This window comes from Amblyraja radiata, chromosome 2 (genome assembly GCF_010909765.2).
Source record: "Amblyraja radiata isolate CabotCenter1 chromosome 2, sAmbRad1.1.pri, whole genome shotgun sequence".
Taxonomy (NCBI): domain Eukaryota; kingdom Metazoa; phylum Chordata; class Chondrichthyes; order Rajiformes; family Rajidae; genus Amblyraja; species Amblyraja radiata.
This window is the reverse complement of record NC_045957.1, coordinates 105,917,572-105,937,531: the sequence shown is the minus strand read 5'-3', so window position 1 is coordinate 105,937,531 and position 19,960 is coordinate 105,917,572. Positions and strand designations below refer to the sequence as shown.

The 19,960-nt window shown below is 41.2% G+C and overlaps 1 protein-coding gene across 2 annotated transcripts in view; it reads right to left on the bottom strand.

Moving 5' to 3' along the window:
- Positions 1-330: 330 nt before the first annotated feature.
- The window catches only part of itga8 (integrin subunit alpha 8), a 256,311-nt gene continuing 236,681 nt past the window's right edge, over positions 331-19,960 (bottom strand). For both annotated transcript variants that reach the window (XM_033012781.1, XM_033012773.1), the window contains 3 exons: positions 12,085-12,186; positions 8,737-8,859; positions 331-1,041 (listed from right to left, as the gene is read on the bottom strand). In XM_033012781.1, coding sequence (XP_032868672.1) covers positions 955-1,041; positions 8,737-8,859; positions 12,085-12,186 — 312 coding nt within the window. In that variant the 3' untranslated portion in view covers positions 331-954. The remainder of the gene's footprint in view (positions 1,042-8,736; positions 8,860-12,084; positions 12,187-19,960) is intronic.

Here is a 19,960-nt window from a genome sequence, read left to right as displayed (position 1 = left end):
CTTTTAGATGGGTACACGGATATACAGGAAATGGACGGATATCAATCACATGCAGGCAGAAGGGATTCGTTTAATTTGGCATCATGTTCAGCAGAGATATTGTGGGCTGAAGGCCCTGTTCCTGTGCTGCACTGTTCCGTGTTCTTTGTTAACCAATAATTCAAGCCAAACGAGTAAAATAAACTGCACAACACAAAGTGCTGGAGGAATTCAGCAGGTCAGGCAGCATCTGTGGAGGGATGGTGCAGGCGATCTTTCATGTCAGGACCCTTCCTCATACTGGAGAAGGCTGGATCAATCTGAAGAATGGTCCCAACCCAAAAAGTCGCCTATCCATTCCTTCCAACGACACTGCTTGACCCGCCCTGTTCCTCCAGCACTTTCTGTTTTGCTCAAGTTTCCGCATCTGCAGTTCCTTGTGTCTCCAGAACAAACTGCACAATTGCTTTTTGTTTGCAAAATGTTATGCTGCTTACATCCAGTACATTGCTGGTGAGCTGCCCAACTAGGGCAGCAATGCATAGTTCATGAAATGCAGTAGAACATTGAAAAATCTGCACTCGTGAGACTAATGTGATATGGAAAATTTCTGACTTTATGTGGACCTCTCCTGTTTGTTCAGAATAAGACACAATTTTACTTGATTTACAAAGTGCACAGCACCTGCACTTAAAAAACCCTCAAAGTAATTAATGTAACCGAAAAATAACAACAGCCCTCTATGCAGAAACAAGGGCCATTTACTTTTATCCAGGTAAAATGATGCCTGCAAAACAATTTGATATGCTTAATTACTCAGGGAACAAAGGATTTTCTCAATTAACTTGCATTGTTCAAATTTGCTTTCCTCCTGATGTTTTCACGCCGAGCAAAAGCAAATAAACGTACGCGTTTTTTACGTGGTGTGGAGACATTTTTAAGTATCCGCTGCGAGGGGCGTTGAGGCTGCTATAATCAGGCATCTGTAGCCTTTACTGGGTGAAGCTGTTCTTGATCTGTTACATCATCTTGTGGTGGGCGAGCACGGTCAAAGAAGCCAAACTATGGAAACAGAGCCAGATTATTAGTTGTTTTTAATTGCACCACGACAGAGTGATTGCACTGGAAGTATACAAACACTGTAAGCTCTAGTTTCTAATTAGAGGTCTCGATGAAGCAAAAATACTTTTTCTTAGCATCACAACAAATTCAATATTGCCCATAGAGATAGCGAAAATGCTGGAAATATTGAGCAAGTCAGGCAGCATCTGTGGATCGAGAATGGGGTTAAAGTTTCAGGTTAGGCACAAATTGCTGGGGTAACTCTGCGAGTCAGGCAGCATCTCTGGAGAAAATGGAAAGGTGAAGTTTCGGGTTGGGACCCCTCTTCTGACCTGACTCGAAACGTCACCTATCCATTTTTTCCAGAGATGCTGCCTGACCTGCTGAGTTAACCCAGCATTTTGTGTCTATCTTTGGTATAAACCAGCATTTGCAGTTCCTTTTAATTATATTAAAGTTTCAGGTTGTTAGTCTTTCATCAGAACTAGGAATGAAATGTATATTAAGTTGTGGAGAAGGAGAACAGAAGTACCTGTGATAGGGTAAAAATAAAAACTGAATATCACAAACAATGTTATTAACTATCATCTGCATGGATGGATCTCTCTGTACTCTTCTTTTCATGTTGCCCCAGTTTGTTCCCAAACTTCTCATTTATAACACAAAAGAATCCTGTCTTTGAAAATTAATTGGTGTAAACCCCTTCCATTGTCGTTGTAAACTCCATGACACTTAATTCCTTACACTTCCACACATCTTAATCCAATTAGTTCATTGAAAACTGTGCCCTTGTGAATCACAAAAGGACACAAAGTGCTGGAGTAACTCAGCAGGTTGGGCAGCATGTTTGGAGAACATGAGAAGGTGGCGTTTCCGTTTCGGGTCGAGACCCTTCGTCAGATTCATCTTGTTGAGTGAATGAGAACGGTGTTTCTTGCAACTCTTTCAACTTGTGGCCTGGCTTCTTCTGAAAATAGCTATAAAAATGTCCTGTGGTTTTCTCAGAGCATGGGTGGGTAGAATCATGGTCAATATTTGGCAAATGTCAATCAGTTAGGAGTTAAATAAGCATCTTTCTTAATGGCTGGGTCTATAAGGGGAATTGTGAACTTCCATTGTAACTGATAGGAGAATGGTGTTGTTGCATTCCCCTGTCACCTTGATGCATGGTTGCAGCGTTAGTGTTTTGCTAACCAATTCATACATTTTAATATCTAGCAGCTACCAGGACTTAAAAAGGCAGCTGCTATATCAGGTGTTTTCCTCGCAAAGGATTACAGTCATAACACGAGCGCACTTCTGTGATTAAGTGAGGCGCTGGTTCTTTAAGAAACGCAATGATTGGAGGGAGGGAGGGAGGTTTTCAGAAAAGGTCCTTAACAGTTTAATTTAGTTTATTAATATTGTAGCATGTACCGAGGTACAGTGAAAAGCTTTTGCTTGCTTGATTTCCAGCCAAAGAAAAGTATGCATGAACACAATCAAGCCATCCACAGTGGTAAAGGATAATTGATACAACATTTAGTGCTAGAATATTAAAGTACAATAAAGTGCGATTAAAGATAGTTTAAAGATCTCCAATGAGGTAGGTGGGAGTTCAGGGCAACCTCTAGCTGATGAGAGGACTGTTCAATTGCCTGATAACAGGTGGGAAGAAACTGTTCCTGAATCTGGAGGTGTGTGTTTTCAAACTTCTGTACCTCTCGCCCGATGGGACAGGGGAAAAGAGGAAGTGACCACAGTGAGACTGGTCCTTGATTATGCTGGCGGCCTTGCCGAGGCAGTGCAACGTGTAGATGGAGTCAATGTAAAGGTGATTGGTTTGCCTGATGGTCTGGGCTACGTCCAACACTCTCTGCAATTTCTTGTGATCTTGGATGGAGTTATTCCCAAACCAGGCTGTGTCTCCAACAATGGTTGGGGCAGGTGCTATAACAGCATTTGCAAGACATTTGGACTGGTACATGTATAAGAAAGGTTTAGAGGGATATGGGCCCCAATGCAGGGAAATGGGACCAGCTTAGATGGAGCATCTTGGTTGGCATGGATGTTGGGCTGAAGGGCCTGTTTCTGGCTATCTTCTATGTTACTAAAAGTCAGATCTTGACCACTTCCTGTTGTTCTGTATATTGATTTTAGAAAAAACGCTGCCACTTACGGCTGTGATTTTTGGCCATCTTGCTCAGAGTCCCCCTCCGCTGTGCAGGACAAGAGGATTTTCCCCATCGATTAAAAATAAAAGAGTTATTAGTGTTTAAAAAAATGTTGAGATTCTCTCTCCTGAGCAAAGGCCATGCGGGACTATAAAAACCAGAAGTGTTGAGTGCCTCAGTCAGCGTCTGCAAGATGGGGGAAGCGAGAGGGTCACTTCTCTCAGTCTGAGCTGTGAATAACACTGAACACATGTCCACTAAACTTTGAGATGTGACATGGAGCAGCTGTAGCAGCCTGCAATGTGTCTTAGGCTGGGAGGTAAAGCTATCTGTTATCTTGACTTTGAGAACAGTCAAAGCATAAATGTAAGCCTATATTTGGGATCATAATAGGACCAACCTTTCTGATGCATGGTTTAAAAAAGCCTAGTTATGAGTTGGATGTGGTGGATAACTTTGAGTAATGAGACCTGTATGTGTATCACAACAGGGAAATGTTAGTGCAACATTACAAACACTAGTGTGTTTGTACTAGTGCTTGTAATTTGGTGTACTGTGCACATTTTGTCTTAATATTTCAGGAAGGATATATATACTTGCATTGGAGGCGGTGCAAAGAAAGTTCAGTGGGTTGATTGTTTGGATAAAGGGGTTGATATATAAAGTAAGATTGACCTTAAAGTTATTGGGTTGTCAAAGACTGAAAGGTGATCTTAAACCAAGAACAGTACTGCACAGGAAAGTCCCTTAGGTCCACAATGTCCATGCCAAACATGATGTTAAGTTAAACTAACCTCCGCTGCCAGCATACAAACGCATCCCATAATTTCCTGCATATCCATGTGCCTATCTAAATGCCTCTTAAAACACGACTATCGTATCTGCCTCCACTGCCACCCCTGGCAGAAGTTCCAGGCACCTACCCTCCTCTATGTAAAAAAAAATGCCCTTCATACATCCTTTGAACTTTTCTCCTCTTACCTTAAAGCCTCTAGTCTTTTCACCCTGGGAAAAAGATTCCGATTGTCCACCCTATCTATACTTCTCACAATTTTATATACTTTGTTCAGGTCTCCCCTCAACCTTTGGCATTTTAGAGAAAACAATCCAAGTTTGTCCAACTTCTCCTTGTAACTAATCACCCCACAATCCAGGCAGCATTCTGGTGAACCTCTTCTGTTCCCTCTCCAAAGCCTCCACATCTTCTTGCAACATCTTATGTTCTGAGGAGGTTGACAATGTTGAGGATATTTCCCCGTTGGTGGTATTTTGACCAAGGGGACATAGTCTCACAGGAAGGATTTGCCATTTAAGATCAGGATGAGGAAGAGTTCTTCTCTCAGGGGTTTGTGAACCTTTGGATTTCTGCCCCAAAGTACTTCAGACTTTAGAGATACAGCGTGAAAACAGGCCATTTGGCCCACCTAGTCCAGGCCAACCAACACTAACACTATCCTACACACTAGGGAGAAATTACAATTTTACTGAAGCCAATTAACCTACAAACCTGTACATCTTTGGAGTGTTGGTGGAAACCGGAGCACCCGGGGAAAACCCACCCTGTCTCAGGGAAAAAGTACAAACTCCGTACAGACAGCACCTATATTCAAGATCGAACCTGGATCTCTGGCGCCGTTAGGCAGTAACTACCACTGCGCCACCGTGGCACCCTAAATATTGATGTTAAGCAGAATCATTAAATGTACTCAAGATGGAGACTGACAGGCATTTGAACTGTGGGGGAATCCAGAGATACAGGGAGAGATTGGGAAAATGTTGTTGTGGCAAATATTGGACCAGCTTTATTTTACTAAGTGGTGGAGCAGGCTCGAGGAGTCCATTGGCTGCCTGAGACGCATCCAATTCTATTTTTCATTTCCAAGAAATAGAAGCAAAAGGTGGGTGCAGACAAATGCTGATTGGATCACAGTAACATGCAACAGAAGGTCTTATACATGAATGATGTTCAAAGCAAGAAGGGAGGTTGCAGAATGCTGTTGAACAGCCTGGAAAAGATGATGGCCTTTTTAAAGATGGTGAGAATGGCCCTTTAAATTAAAAGCTGGTTGTTCTGTAGGTAAACAAGGATTGTTGTTTTTTGGATGAGGAGATCATGCCAAAAAGCACACTGACAGGCTAAAAATGGCCTCATGTGATTGCTGGTATCTTTAGGACGAGTTTAATGCTGGAAATTCTGACATAAAGATAAGGATAAAAGTACCCCTGCAAGGGAAATGTTGCTCTACTGTGGGCTTGACCTCTACTTTTGTATGAGTGATACAAGAAAGTAAAAGTATTTTATGGAGATTTTCTATGAGTACAACGAGAATGAATTTCTAGGTCTAAATGTTTCTTAAGTAAACATTAGTCACATGATTTTATTTGAATACAACGTTAATATTTTTGCAGTCCTCTCTTGTATGCTGAGTTATCTAGATGCTCACATAAAAACAGACATTTCATAAGATTATAATCTCCATATCTACAACACCAGCATAGATTTGTTAAAATGGTATAAGGTCAGAGGAAAGGCTGATCCCCCTGTATTTGCAGCTGCAACCACTAGGTGGCACAATAGTCATAGGTTGTGACATGTGAACATTCACTCCCGTGACAATGGTAGATCCGGAATATTGAGAATTTATGTCAACTTAAGTATAGATTTTTAAATTCTTTGTTAATGGTCATAAAATGTGTCAAGCAATGACAATTTATTCCAAAGAGGAAATGAACAAATTAATTACTAATCCTTTATATGTTTATTCAGTAAAAATATTAATTTAAATGCCAGTGTTGCTCTACATAATGTGGCCACTATTTAATAAAGCGGTTGTGGATTATTTGAAGATTGTTTAAACAGACTTTATCATAAATCAAAGCTAGAATGAAGCGAATTCTGAACCATTAATTGTTCTAACCAACTCAGTACAAATTAGTTGTCACTAAATGCGCTTGAACTCTCCGTGTTAATAAAATATTACTTCTTTGGGATTAAAACTGATGGATTTCAGCTCTGAATTACATCGCTCCAAAGAAAACAGTCCCAGTTTATCTACTCCCTCCTTATAACTCAAACTCTCCAGTCCAGGAAACATTTCCCATTAATCTATTCTGCACCCTCTCCAGCTTAATCAAATCTTGCTATAGGGTGGTGGCCAGAACTGCTCCCAGTACTACAACTGTGGCCGAACAAATGATTTGAACTATTGTAACATGAGATCCCAACCTCTATACTCAGTGCCTCATCCGATGAATGCTAGCGCATCCATATACCTTGGTTCTTGGTTCTTGGTCCTCCAAAATATTCCAAATGGAATTTAAACTGGAGGTGGTGGAGGGAGGACTTAAGCCAGAAAGGGTTATTGGGAAGAAAGAGCTACTTTAAATTTAGTTGCATCTGGTTGGGTAACTATAGTAGGGTGGAGATTACTCCATGCTTTAATTGTGCGGGGGAAGAACGAATTGCTGTACACATCTGTCTTTGTAGCTGGGATCACAAATTGGATCGAATGCCCTCGTCTGCCCTAATTGGTTTGGGTTTGGTGTAGGTCTTGTAATCTATGTTGAGCTGACCATTTAACATTTTGTAAAAACAGGTCAAACGGTGAGCTTCACGTCTGTCTTGGAGAGGGTTCCACCCCAGAGAATTCAGAAGTTTGGTGACACTCGCTTCTCTCTCATAGGTGTTAGTAACAAATCGAGCTGCCTGTCTTTGGACATGTTCGACGGAAGAAATGTTTATATTTGTGTATGGGTCCCATGCTGCAACTGCGTAGTCCAAATGAGGTCTAACGAGGGTGAAGTATAGCTTCTCCTTGACAGAAGTTGAACAATGATGAAAGTTACGCCTCAGAAAGTTTAGGACACCTGTTGCTTTCACCGTTGCATGATGAGTCTGACCATTCCAACGCAGATCATTTTGCAATTTGATGCCAAGATACTTGGTTTGTTTGGATTCTTCAAGGGTGGCATCAAGTACATTGTAAGATGTTTTGCCTGGATTCCTCTTTCCTTCTTCACCACTGTCAACCTGTGTCTCCATTTTCATGGAACTGGAGATTCCTCTGGAAATTCATCAGTGCACTTCCAGCTGGGAACCACTCTCGCAATCCTGATGTGACTTCCATATGTGGCGTGTGAAAGGTGATGAGGCACCCATATACAATGCTTCTTCAGGAGAATTTGACCATGAGCTCCCTGGAACACCCATAGCTGAGGCTCCATGGACAACCAGTTTCTTGCCATGCACTGCAATGGACTAGGCATCTGCCAGATAAGTGAATTACATGTCTTCATCCTTTGAGTCCACCCTCCCAGCACCGTACTAACCCCCCACTGCACCTCGATTGTCCTCTCCAAACCACTGCAATCGCCACCATCCAAACTGATTGCACCTTTGTGTTCCCACCAAAGTCCCCAGTCCCCTGCCCTCCACAAACACCACTCTGTCAACCACTCAAACTTCTCTAGAATGCCAGAATGCGAGGAGACCTGATAGAAGTGTGTAAAGTTATGAGAGGCATGGAGTGTGGTGAATGCATGGAATATGCTGCCAGGAGGTGGAGGTTGAGGCAGATATGATGGTACCATTTATGAGACTTTTGGATAGGCACATGGATATGCAGGGAATGGAGCGATATTGTTTAGGTGCGGTGCAAATAGGAGTTGGTCTTGGTATCATGTTCGGCATAGACATTGTGGGCTGAAGGGGCTGTTGTTGTGCTGTATTCACCTATGTACTATTATTTCCAATTTCAGCATTCTGCCACTAAACATAAGAACAAGAAAGCTAGATCAGATGAAAATTGGTGCGAGTGTAGACCACCAGACCTCTCAATCTTGCCCTGCAAGATAGTATGATCTTCATTGATCAATCTGGCCCCTTCTGTGCTAGTTATCCATGACCCTCAATTACTATCAAAGATTCTGGTCCCATTTAAAGAAGCCCACCCACTCTCCACTAATCATCCAGACTGCCAGTCTGATTTCAGCTCTCCCACCATGATCAGCAGTCACAATGCAGCCCAGACGAGCCCGTGCCCATTGTCTGACCTGAACTGATCTGGGTGGGGAAGATGGAGGGACATTTTCAGTGGTGAAACAATTGTTGTTGCTGTCCAGTTGCTGTGTCCATCTAGTGCAGACTGTGCTCTCGAATGTGCAGCCAAATCTGCACCTTGCACTAGTCCATATTCAAACAGAGGCACCATTAATGCTGCAATATTAATGATACCAAAACACAGGGAACTGAATGTATTCTTTGGCAGTATTAGCAGGCAAACCAAATTCACTCTTTTTTGCCATAAGCTCATAATATGTGGGTGTTCAGTGCATTTTTAAATAATTGGTAAGTAAAAAAATTGAAAATTGCTCTTGCCCTTCATGGACTACTTAGAGTCTGCTGCCATTTTATATTCAGTATATTACATAATTGGTTTGGATGTTATAATGTGTTATTAATTCAGTCGGATACTCAATGGGTTAACGTTTTAGTGCACAATGTGTTTTGCAATTAGAGAGAAACAAGAAATTGAAAACATACCTTCCACATGACTAAGATCAAAATAGCCAGAACCAGCAAACCGACTAGTACAGCTAGAATTATGACCCACAGGGGAATCGCAAGTGAAGCGTCAGGTGTGGCCCAAATCACTGATGTTCTTATCTAGACAAGGAAAAACATTGCAAATTATTATTTTAACTTATCTACAAGACGTGAACATTACAGACACCGCAGGATTTATTGCTCATCACTAATTCTCGAGGTCACTTCACGGGGCACTTTAGATTCAACGCATTGGTGTTTCTAACACATGCACAGGCCAGAATAGAGAAGAACAGCAGATTTTTATCCGCTGAAAGTAAATGGCAAACTAGTTAGGTTCTTATGTTTCAAAGCCATGATGTTTAGTCCAGATTTACTTGAATTTAGGGTGACACGGTGCTGCAGCGGTTGAGTTGTTGCCTCATAGCACCAAAGACCTAGGTTCGATCCTGAGTACACGGAGTTGTAGTCTGTATGGAGTTCTCTCCGTGTCCGTGTGGGTTTTCTCTGGGTGCTCTGGTTTCGTACAAGTTTGTAGGTTTGTACAAGTTTGGCTTTGGTAAGTTGTATAAAAAATGTCCCTAGTGTGTAGGATAGTGTTGGTGGTGAACGCTGGTCGGAAGGGACATGGTGGGCTGAAGGGCCTGTTTCCGTGCTGAATCTCTAAAGTCTAAAAGTGTAAACCCTCTTATGTTCATGATCGACTGAGCTAGGATTTCACCTCATGCTGTTGGATCCACTGTAGAAAACCTAATCAGTGACTTGACCCTGCGATGTATTATACGTGTATTATACGTGTATCTGTATTAATAAACTCATTGACTCTTGACTCTGGATCTATCTGCATTATTATTAATTCATTATAGATTATTCTTGTGGACTGATGTGGAGGATGGGGGGGGGGGGGGGGGGGAAGCTGAAAAAGAGAGGTGGGAACAGGGCAAAGCCTGGTGGATGCAGGTGAGGTGGGGTGAGTGGCAGATGGATGCAGTGGCTGAGTGGCAAATAATTTCATTGTTCCGTTTCGGGACATATGGCAATATAATACTCTTGACTTCCTGAGATGAAATGGAGACAAAAGTGTGTAATTTAAGGAAAGATGAGGAGAAATGAAATGTTCTCTCTTTTCCAGTTCTCTACTCTGAAGAAGGGTTCTGACCCAAAACGGCAACTGTCTATTCTCTCCACAGATGCTTCCTGATTTGCTGAGTTTGGCCAGCACGTTGTTTTGATTACTATTAAACACGACTGTATTGCTGCAACTTTGACACGTGGTGCTTGGAGAAGAACCTCAGTAATGCTAGGATAGTTTTCTTTACGGTAGGGCAGGGAATGTACACAATGGGTGGGAGAGGTGGACTTGGGGTCCTAAGACTCAGCAGGACATGGATGGCCTGTGAAGTAAAGCAGAATAAGCCAGTGACCAACAGAGAGGAATATAGGTGGCACAGTAGTGCAGCAGGTAGAACTGCTACTTTACAGTGCCAGGGATCCGGGTTCTATCCTGACTTCTGGTGCTGTCTATGTGGAGTTTGCACATTCTGCCTGTGAGCAAATGGATTTCCTCCAGATGTTCCGGTTTCCTCTCACATCTAAAAGACATTCAGATTTGTAGGTTAACTGGTCTCTGTAAAATTTCCCCTCATATGTAGGTAGTGGATGCAAAAATGGGATAACATAGAATTATAGAAGCTGGGATGTAATGTTAAAATTGTACAAGGCATTGGTGAGACCAAATCTGGAGTATGGTGTCCAATTTTGGTCGCCCAATTATAGGAAGGATGTCAACAAAATAGTGAGCGTACAGAGGAGATTTACTAGAATGTTGCCTGGGTTTCAACAACTAAGTTACAGAGAAAGGTTGAATAAATTAGGTCTTTATTCTCTGGAGCGCAGAAGGTTAAGGGGGGGGGACTTGATAGAGGTCTTTAAAATGATGAGAGGGATAGACAGAGTTGATGTGGACAAGCTTTTCCCTTTGAGAATAGGGAAGATTCAAACAAGAGGACATGACTTCAGAATTAAGGGACAGAAGTTTAGGGGTAACATGAGGGGGAACTTCTTTACTCAGAGAGTGGTAGCGGTGTGGAATGAGCTTCCAGTGGAAGTGGTGGAGGCAGGTTCGTTGGTATCATTTAAAAATAAATTGGATAGGCATATGGATGAGAAGGGAATGGAGGGTTATGGTATGAGTGCAGGCAGGTGGGACTAAAGGAAAATAATTGTTCGGCACGGACTTGTAGGGCCGAGATGGCCTGTTTCCGTGCTGTAATTGTTATATGGTTATATGGTTATAGAATTAGTGTGAATGGGTGATCGATGGTCAGCGTGGACTCAGTGGGCTGAAGGGCCTGTTTTCATGCTATATCTCTGCACTAAATTAAAATCCGGTGGAATTGGCTGGATTAGCATTTGGCTGGATGTAAACTATTTCCAAAGTAAGTCTGTTTTGTCATGGGACAGGCAAAATATGCAGTTAGCAGAGTCCAATTAATAATGCAATATAGTATGGGCAAATTAAAAAAGATAACAAATATGTTCCCTGATAATTTAAATCAGTCACTCTGTACCAGTGCATCTCTTTTATTTGGTTTGAAATCAATACCATCATTATAAAAGAGAGAAAGGATATCGATGTGATTTAAAATTCGGATTTTACAGTATTTCCCTTTAAATATAATTAATGAAATAGTTTGGCACCGTGCCATTGATAAATGCTATTACAATGTAATAACAGATCAAAGTGCAATAACTGGTAAGAGATCTTTTACTTATTACGTGTAATGGTAATCAAAGACATGCATTGATGCCACTCACGTAGCTCATCTCAGCTGTACAGAGGTTCTCTTGCAGAAAATAGGTGACATTACTTAACAGGAACTGGAGAGCTTAGTAACATTATAAAGAATTACACGTGTGGAGAATGAGCTCTGTGATATAAAGCCAGGCAACAAAGCCCTATACTGTTTTTCCAGGAAACAATAAACACAAAAAAATAATGTTCAGTTCTTCAGGGATATCAGTCATATCTCAAATGATTCAATCTAAAACACTATGAATTACAGGATTAAATATTGAAAATCTTGAATTGAGTGCAAGGGATTGTGTAAATGTTAGTTCTTGCTGGTAAGGGTTGCACCCTCTGCTGCTCTGAGTGCATTGCATTTCTGCTACATTATGCGGAAACCTACCACGGTACAGAGGCAGGAAATGGGCAGCAGCCTATGCATAAGGAAGTTGTGTCTTGTAATTTTTCTCCCTGGATCCCAAGACTGTATACATCCGGTTAATGTTATCTAAGCAAGTCTCATGTTTATAAAATGTGTCTCCCCTCAAGGCACTTACCACAGTACTTGCACTGGGTAATTCCTTTGGCTGGATTTTGTATGGCATTTCCTTCACTACAAATGACACCAGAGATTGCAGAGAATAATGGTTGTTCTTTCTCTGTAAAAAAAAAGAGTGAAGAAGTGAGAGAGAAATGAATTTTCCAGCACTTAATTCACTAAACATTTCATCTGCAGGAAATAAAAAAATGAATTTTATTACCCAGTATTTGCGGGGCAATTTAACATAAAATAGCTTGCCTCTAACAAATATATGAGAAACACTGAATGTCTCTTTAGTTATATTGGATGCAAGTCTCAGTTTACTCAGGAAGTTATTTATTTCAATGGATTATATACAGTAAACATTCCTAAATCAGTTTGCTTTCTCTGAAGCTTGTGAAGTGGCATTGAGTACTGAATCCAAGTGTGCAGCTGATTAATGAGTTAACACAAAAATTCTACATTAACCCACCTATTGAACAAAAAAAACTGCTGAGTTTCTCCCTATGAGCCACTTTAAAGTTTCAGATTAAATAGCAGCAGCTCGCCAAACAGCCGATGTTCACCCCCTTTTACTTTCCAGCACCAAATCTTTTTTTCCTGTCTTCTCCCCTTCAATCCATTTCTTTTGTTCTCTGCTCCCCTCCTCCCTTCTTCAACATCACAACCACAAGAATCCCCAAGGCTCCACCATTCACCTTGCGGAATGACATACCCAACCGGCCAGGCTGGACATGTCCTGCACTCCCAGCACCTCATCTTCTGCCTGGGCATGTTACAAACTTCTGGACTTAATAGAGAATCCTCATGTTTTGTTTTCTCTTTGTTTCTTTTATCTAACAAAAAAAAAAGCACAATCCAGGACCCACGGAAATGTGCCCACTAAAAAATAATTGTAATGGTGTCACCACTCTTTTCCCTTTTATTTGACCATACATGTTTTCAACAGTCAGAAAACTCTCTTCATAAATTTTAAGAAGGGGTCCTTCTTGGTATCATGTTCAGCACAGCCATTGTGGGCTGAAGGACCTGTTCCTGTGCTGTACGGTTCTGTGTTCCTTCTGCTTCACTGCCATAAGGTTGGCAGTGGTTTAGTGAAAGTTTCATCATGCATTTGAACAAGAGTTGTGTCCAGCCTCCGGAGTTCTGTTGGCAGAGCAGGGAGAAATCGCAGAGACACTCATTGTAATCAACAATTACTGATGAAGAATGATTGGAACTTAGTAGGCTTAACTTTAATTTGGATAATTAGAATATCATGGACTATAATCACAGTGAGTAATTGCTTATTTCCATTGAAGAAAGGAAACAATTCATATTCAGGACACTGAAGTAGAACTGTAAATGCATTTCAAATTGTGCAATTGAAGTACCGATGCCCCTAATATTTTAATCATATTTGTTGTTGTACTACATGGATATAAAGTATTTCATTGGCTTTAAAAGAGTCAAATATAATTCACTTTATTGATTTTTATTTAATTTGTTTCCATGTTTTTGTTATAATTGGAAAGGAATGTATAAAACTCTGGCATACGTCCACTAGCTAAGTGCACTAACTATGGCAATGTATGTGAGAAATCCAGTCACATTGACTTTTTTTATTGTGGATTTAAAAAAAGATTTGGGTCTTTACTTCCCAACACGGTTTCAAGAATATCGCAATTCTCACAGGAAATCCCTAAAACTGCTAAAACGAGTCATGACACGTGATAACGGGCATCTCTCTGGAAATGATTTATGTCAGGAAATTTGACACATCCTATTTCCGGAGTACTGTAGAAACTGAAAAGGAGCACAAGACATTTATAATAAAGGTCACTGAATTAAGTAGACTTAAATTGATTAACCCATCAGCAATGAATATTCTCAAAACTGCAACTAAAGAAACACTTTTTTTATACAGACACAAAGTGCTGGAGTAACTCAGTGGGTCAGGCAGCATCTCTGGAGTAAAAGGATGGGTTACATTTCAGGTCAGGACCCTTCTTCAGACAGAGATGCTGCCTGACTCGCTGAGTTACTCCAGCACTTTGTGTCTATTTTCAGTATATACTATCATCTGCAGTTCTTTTCTACACTTTTTAAATATATATATATGTGAGTTCACATGGTTTTCCTGTTGTGTTCAAGAATTATATATAAGCCCTTTACAATACTGTATTGGCATTGTATTTTTTCGACACCCGATATTAAACAAATATTGAAGGCTTGAATACCTCTGGTACAGAAATAGTTCTACTTGAAGTGAAGTAAATGGGTTGCAAACTGAAAAATGCTGATGTTGAGGGCACACCACTTCATGTATTTAGGTTAGATTGCAGGGAAAATGATGAGAGGAACATGAGACCATTATCGGCAAGGTGTACAGTAGAGAGCATATTGACTGGTTGCATCACAGTCTGGCTTGGCAACTCAAAAGCCCAGGAACGCAGAAGATTTCAAAAAATGGGGAACACTGCCCAGTCCATCACTGCTATTGACCTTTCCACCATCGTAGGGATCTACAAGAGTCGCTGCCTCAAAAAGGCAGTCAGCATCATCAGAGACCCACAATACCCTAGCCATGCTCTCATTTCATTCCTACCACCAGGAAAAAGGTATAGGAGCCTGAGAACTGTTACATGCGGGTTCAGCATTGCCATCTGTGGCAATGAAGTCCACAGATTCACCACCCTCTAGCTAAAAGAGCTCATCTACATTCTAAAGGTATGTCCTTTTATTCTGGGGTTGTGCCCTCTAGTCCTAGACTCTCCCACCACTGGAAACACTCTCAACACATCCTAGGCCTCTATCTATGCCTCTTGGAATACATTCTTCATTCACAAACTTACTTCTATGCTACCTATGCTCTCAACTGAATGGTCTATTATAAGTAATAGACCACAGTCGACCCAGCACCGATCCACTACTTTACTATAGTCTTCCAGTCAGAAAAACAACCCTCCATCACCACCCTCTACCTCTAAGCTAGCGTTATAATCAATAGGAAAGGAAGGGTATTTCTCAGGTTATTCAGATTTTATGGAAAATGTTATTTAGGTAAGTATAAAACATTGCAGAAAAGCAAATCTGCCTTCACTCTTCTGCTGCCTCTTTCTTAGTAGAATCTGCAGCAGTCAATCCCCACCCTGTTCAGGATATAAAATGAGGATAACATTTCCTATCTATAGTGCTCTTGTAAGCAATTAAAGTTACTTGAAATACGCGGCGATTATTTGTACATGCAATTTCTGCTTCAAACTGGCACGTCTTACCTAGATCTGAAAAGTGTGGGGCAGTTTGGTTGAATGTTATACGAGATAAATTGTTCTAACAGTCCTTGCTTTCACTGTGTGTGCAAGACTGGACCTAATGCACCACAAAAGTGAGATGTTGTAGCCACAATCTTCCTAAACATTATATCCCTATATTCCTAAACAAGCAGGAAAATGAAGTTAAGGTCAAGGTTAGAGCAGCAATTATGTTATTAAATAATGGAGCAGCGTGGAGGGGCCATGTGAACTACTTCTGCTCCTATTTCTTATATCTTTACGATACATGATCGTCTCTCTATATCCTGGGAAATCAGTGCTAAGTTTAATTTGACTATCAGCTATTTTTGAGCTGCTGGATGGGTGCTGTGTTGCTTGGACATGCAATCATGGTATTAAGAAAATTGCTAAATTAGTGATATTTACCTTAAAAATAAGCCAGTTTGATGGTTTATATCCCTGTTTCTTCAATAAAATACTGTTTGCCTTTTCCTAATGGCAGGAGTGTGCAGAGTTTCTGTTGCCGTGATTTTCCTGCAATTACCATTGGGAAGTGATTCTTTTGGGAAGTAGGTGCTTTAGGATACACTGTGCATGGCAGCTGCACGGAAGATAGAACATACACATCGCAGGAACAGGCCCTTCAGCCCACAATATCCATACCGAACACGATGCCAAGGTAAAGAATCTCATCTGCCTGCACATGATCCATATCCCTCCATTCATTGCTTATCCACGTGCCTGTCCATAAGTCTCGTAAACGCCAGTATTGAGTCTGTCTCCACCACCACAATGGCAACATGTTCCAGGCATCTTTCACCCTCTGTGCAAAAATACTTATCCTGCAGACCTCCTTTGAACTTTGCCCTTCTCAGCTTAAAGCAATGCTCTCTAGACTTTAACATTTACACCCTCTACAATTCAGAGATATATGGATGCCTTCATGTGTCATGGATGGGATGGTGGACTATAGTTGGAGGATAGACACAAGTCTTTAGTGTTTGTGATGATATCATGCACCATTCCTTCATGGAATCTGCCTTTCAGTTGATTACTGAGCCACGTGTAGCCCCAATGCCATATGAAGCAGGATTGCATATAATCCAGGTAGAGACTGCAGCATTGACCCAAAACTGAAACGCTCTCTCGGGTCATTCCTGCTTCTCCTCGCAGAAGATACAAAAGCTTGAAAGCACACCAGATTCAGAAACAGCTTCTTCAACCCTGGCTTCTGAACCACCCTTCTCCAAGCTAGGATACAGGCCACTTCTCCTCTATCTCATTGCGGACATTGTATTTTGTCTTTGACACTGTATTGCTTCAACACTGAGAACTATGTTTTGCATTCTGTATCCCCCTTTACTCTATTGTACTTGAGTTTGACTTGATCGTATCTATGTATATTATTCTTTGATTTGATTGGATAGAATGCAAAACAAAACTTTTCACTGTATTTCGGTACATGCAACCTAAACGTTTAGGTTCCCTTCCTGGTTATACCCAATTTCAGGAACTGCGGAAAAGGTAAAGGATGGACTTGAAATTAAGCTTCTAAATTCAAGGAAGGACAATTCCAATATGTTAGGGAATACTGAAAGGCAAGACCTGTCAAAAAGTGAAGAGCAGGAATTTGCAGTTGAGTCTATATTTGAGCAGTGGGAGTCATTTAAAGATTAAGTAGTGAGACATCAGGGCCAACGTATTCCTGGAATGATGAAAGAGAAGGCCAATAATTCCATGAATCCTGGGTATCAAGGGATGTTAAAGATTGGATTAAATTAAAAATAAAACCTCCAGCCATGGAGAGAATATACAAATGCACAGACTGCATCCAATGTTAGGATCGTACTTGGGTTGCTGTAGCTATGAGCATGGATAGGACAGGTTTAGAGGGATATGGGCCAAACACAGGAAAGTGGGACTAGTGTAGATGGGACATGTTGGTCAGTGTGGGCAAGTTGGGCCGAAGGAACTGTTTCCATGCTGTATGCCTCCATGGCTCAACTAGCCGTGCCATTCAAATGACATGTTATCAGCAGCCACTCTCTTATTCCAGTTGTTCCAGAGATATCTCGGTTCCTTGGAGCCAGAGGATCAAGATCAAAGTATTCCTGTTGCTTCACAAACTGACTAACCATCTGCACTAGCCTCCAGTCTCCACCCTAACCCCAACCCCACCCCACTCCAAAGGAACTTCAGAGCTGTTTAAAACTGTAGCGAATGCTAAGAAGCAGACCGATCATAATTTACAGGAAGTAAGGGAAATGAATGATTTTTGTCGACTCATTAACATATTAAATAATTTATTTCCCCTTTGCCTGATGTTTCAAAGCTGAGAATTGGCAGCAGATGTAGTTGTGAATAGTGAACAACTTGCCAAGTCACAGTCTTGTCTTTAGTAAAGCTTTAACTGATAGTAGTACTACTTCCATCAATAATTTGCATTTACATTATGGATTTAAATTTTCGAAACCCCTAGACAGGATGGGACGAGTTGACTGAAACTTGGTCAGCATGGACTTTATTTATTTATTTTAGAGAGCGGATATAGGCCCTTCGTCCCACCGACCAGCGATCCCCACACATTAACACTATTCTACACACACTTGGGACAATTTACATTTACACCAAGCCAATTAACCTACAAACCTGCACGTCTTTGGAGTGCAGGTGGAAACCGAAGATCTCGGAGAAAACCCACGCGATCATGGGGAGAACGTACAAAGTCAATAAAGTACAGCACTCGTAGTCAGGATCGGACTTGGGTCTCCGACGCTGCAAGCGCTGTAAGGCAACTCTACCACTGCGCCACGGTGCCGCCCGGACGGGTTGGGCCGAGGAGTCTGTTTCCTTGCCATATGACTTTATAATGACAGTGTGTGGGCAGTATGTATGGAGTAAATGGAGTATGGAGTAAATCGATATACAAAAACAGTTGCAAAGGTGAGCTTGGTGTAAAATATGACGCAATCAAAATTGTATGAATAGGTTTCAAAGTTGAAGATTTGATCAGGTTGGGATGTTTCCGAAAGTAGGGTTGGGGCTGTGGAGAACACGGCTTCCAATGATGCATTGATGAGGGTAGAATCCACAATACATCAGAGATGGAGGAATGGGAAAGGATGCAATTCACATCTTGTTTTCTAAGAGATTAGTGCAGTGATAATTTTATCAGCAAAGGAGCTGCCCAGTTCTTGGCCAAGTCCATCGGTTGGGCTTTGGAAAAGATGGGGCAATGGCACATCCAGCCCAAGATATCTTTGCACCAAGTGACATCCTTCATCAGATCATCCAGCTGCATACAATTTGAGAAGAGAAAGCCTATCCTCCCTGTGTTATTCAAATTGCTCCTGCCACTTGCACCTCTCAGTCAAACCAGTAAAGAGCAGCGAGGCTTCACAAAACAGCAAAAAGAGGAAGCAAAAATCTAAACACAATTTATAAAACATTCCCAGGTTTGAAATGCGTTCCTCTCAAAATTCACACTGGTAAAGGTAAAGGTTTAGCCACATTTTATCCCAGTCCATACAGCTATTAGTGTTACTCACATGTACACCTTCTCCCTTCCCCACATAAATATCATACACAGTCTCCATGTGCACGATTCACACAGGCTTCATTCATATCATGTAATGAAGCACGGTGCCATGGTTCAAAGCCTGAGGGCCCTGCATTCATCTTGCAAATTTATATTAAGAGATATGCAAACAATAAGGCATGAAACACATAAGTTAATTGCATTCCAACAGTGTGTTGTCTTCTGCAATAGAGCAGAAAATAATAACAGGCAACAAGCCCTTTAAGTCAACAAAGGGTGTTATGGCTGTTTGAGACGTCCTTTGCAAAACTGGATTTTTTTGCAGCCAGACTAGTATCTGGGACACCCAGCATGGATACGCATCCTCCAGGCTCACATCAGTGAGCTCTGTGTCTTTATCCATAAAGCTCAGGATCTGATTTGTTTTGAACAGACATGTCAGCCTGTATTGCCATCTTTTGAATATTTGGCTCTTCTTTTATGATACAAATAATTAACAATAATAATTGGGGTATCCTGAGAAAGGCCAGCAAACACTGGACAAAAAGCTAATAAGAGAACATGACACTGAAAGGGATAAATGACTGAAATAGAGGTTATGTCAGATCCAATAGAGTAAATTCATTCACTCTCTGATTGCCGAGCTGGTGGACAGGAGTTATGTTAGCAAGTGTGTGAGAGAGCGTAAGTGATTGTAGAATATGTGACAGAGATGGATTATGATTAGCTGTAAAGGAAGGGTAAGAACCTTTCATCTTTGGCCATAAATGGATTGTGTAGCCTGGCTGGATTTATGGCCAGGCATATTGGCGTCTACAGATGTAATACATATCAATATTTTGGGCATGGTCTACAAAACACATAACATTCCAACACTCACTAGACCTGGAAATCTAGAATACCTTTGGGAAACCCAGGAAACCTTCCAAATGGTGCTTGCAACCCACAGCATTTGTCATTGCCTTCACCTGCTGTCCTTCAGTTGTTTGTTTAGTTACAGACTAACAACAATTGATCTAATCCCGTAACGGTGGTAAAATGGAAGCATATATTGAAGGTGGATTGGAAATGGTTAGTGCATAAAGAAATAACACTAAAGT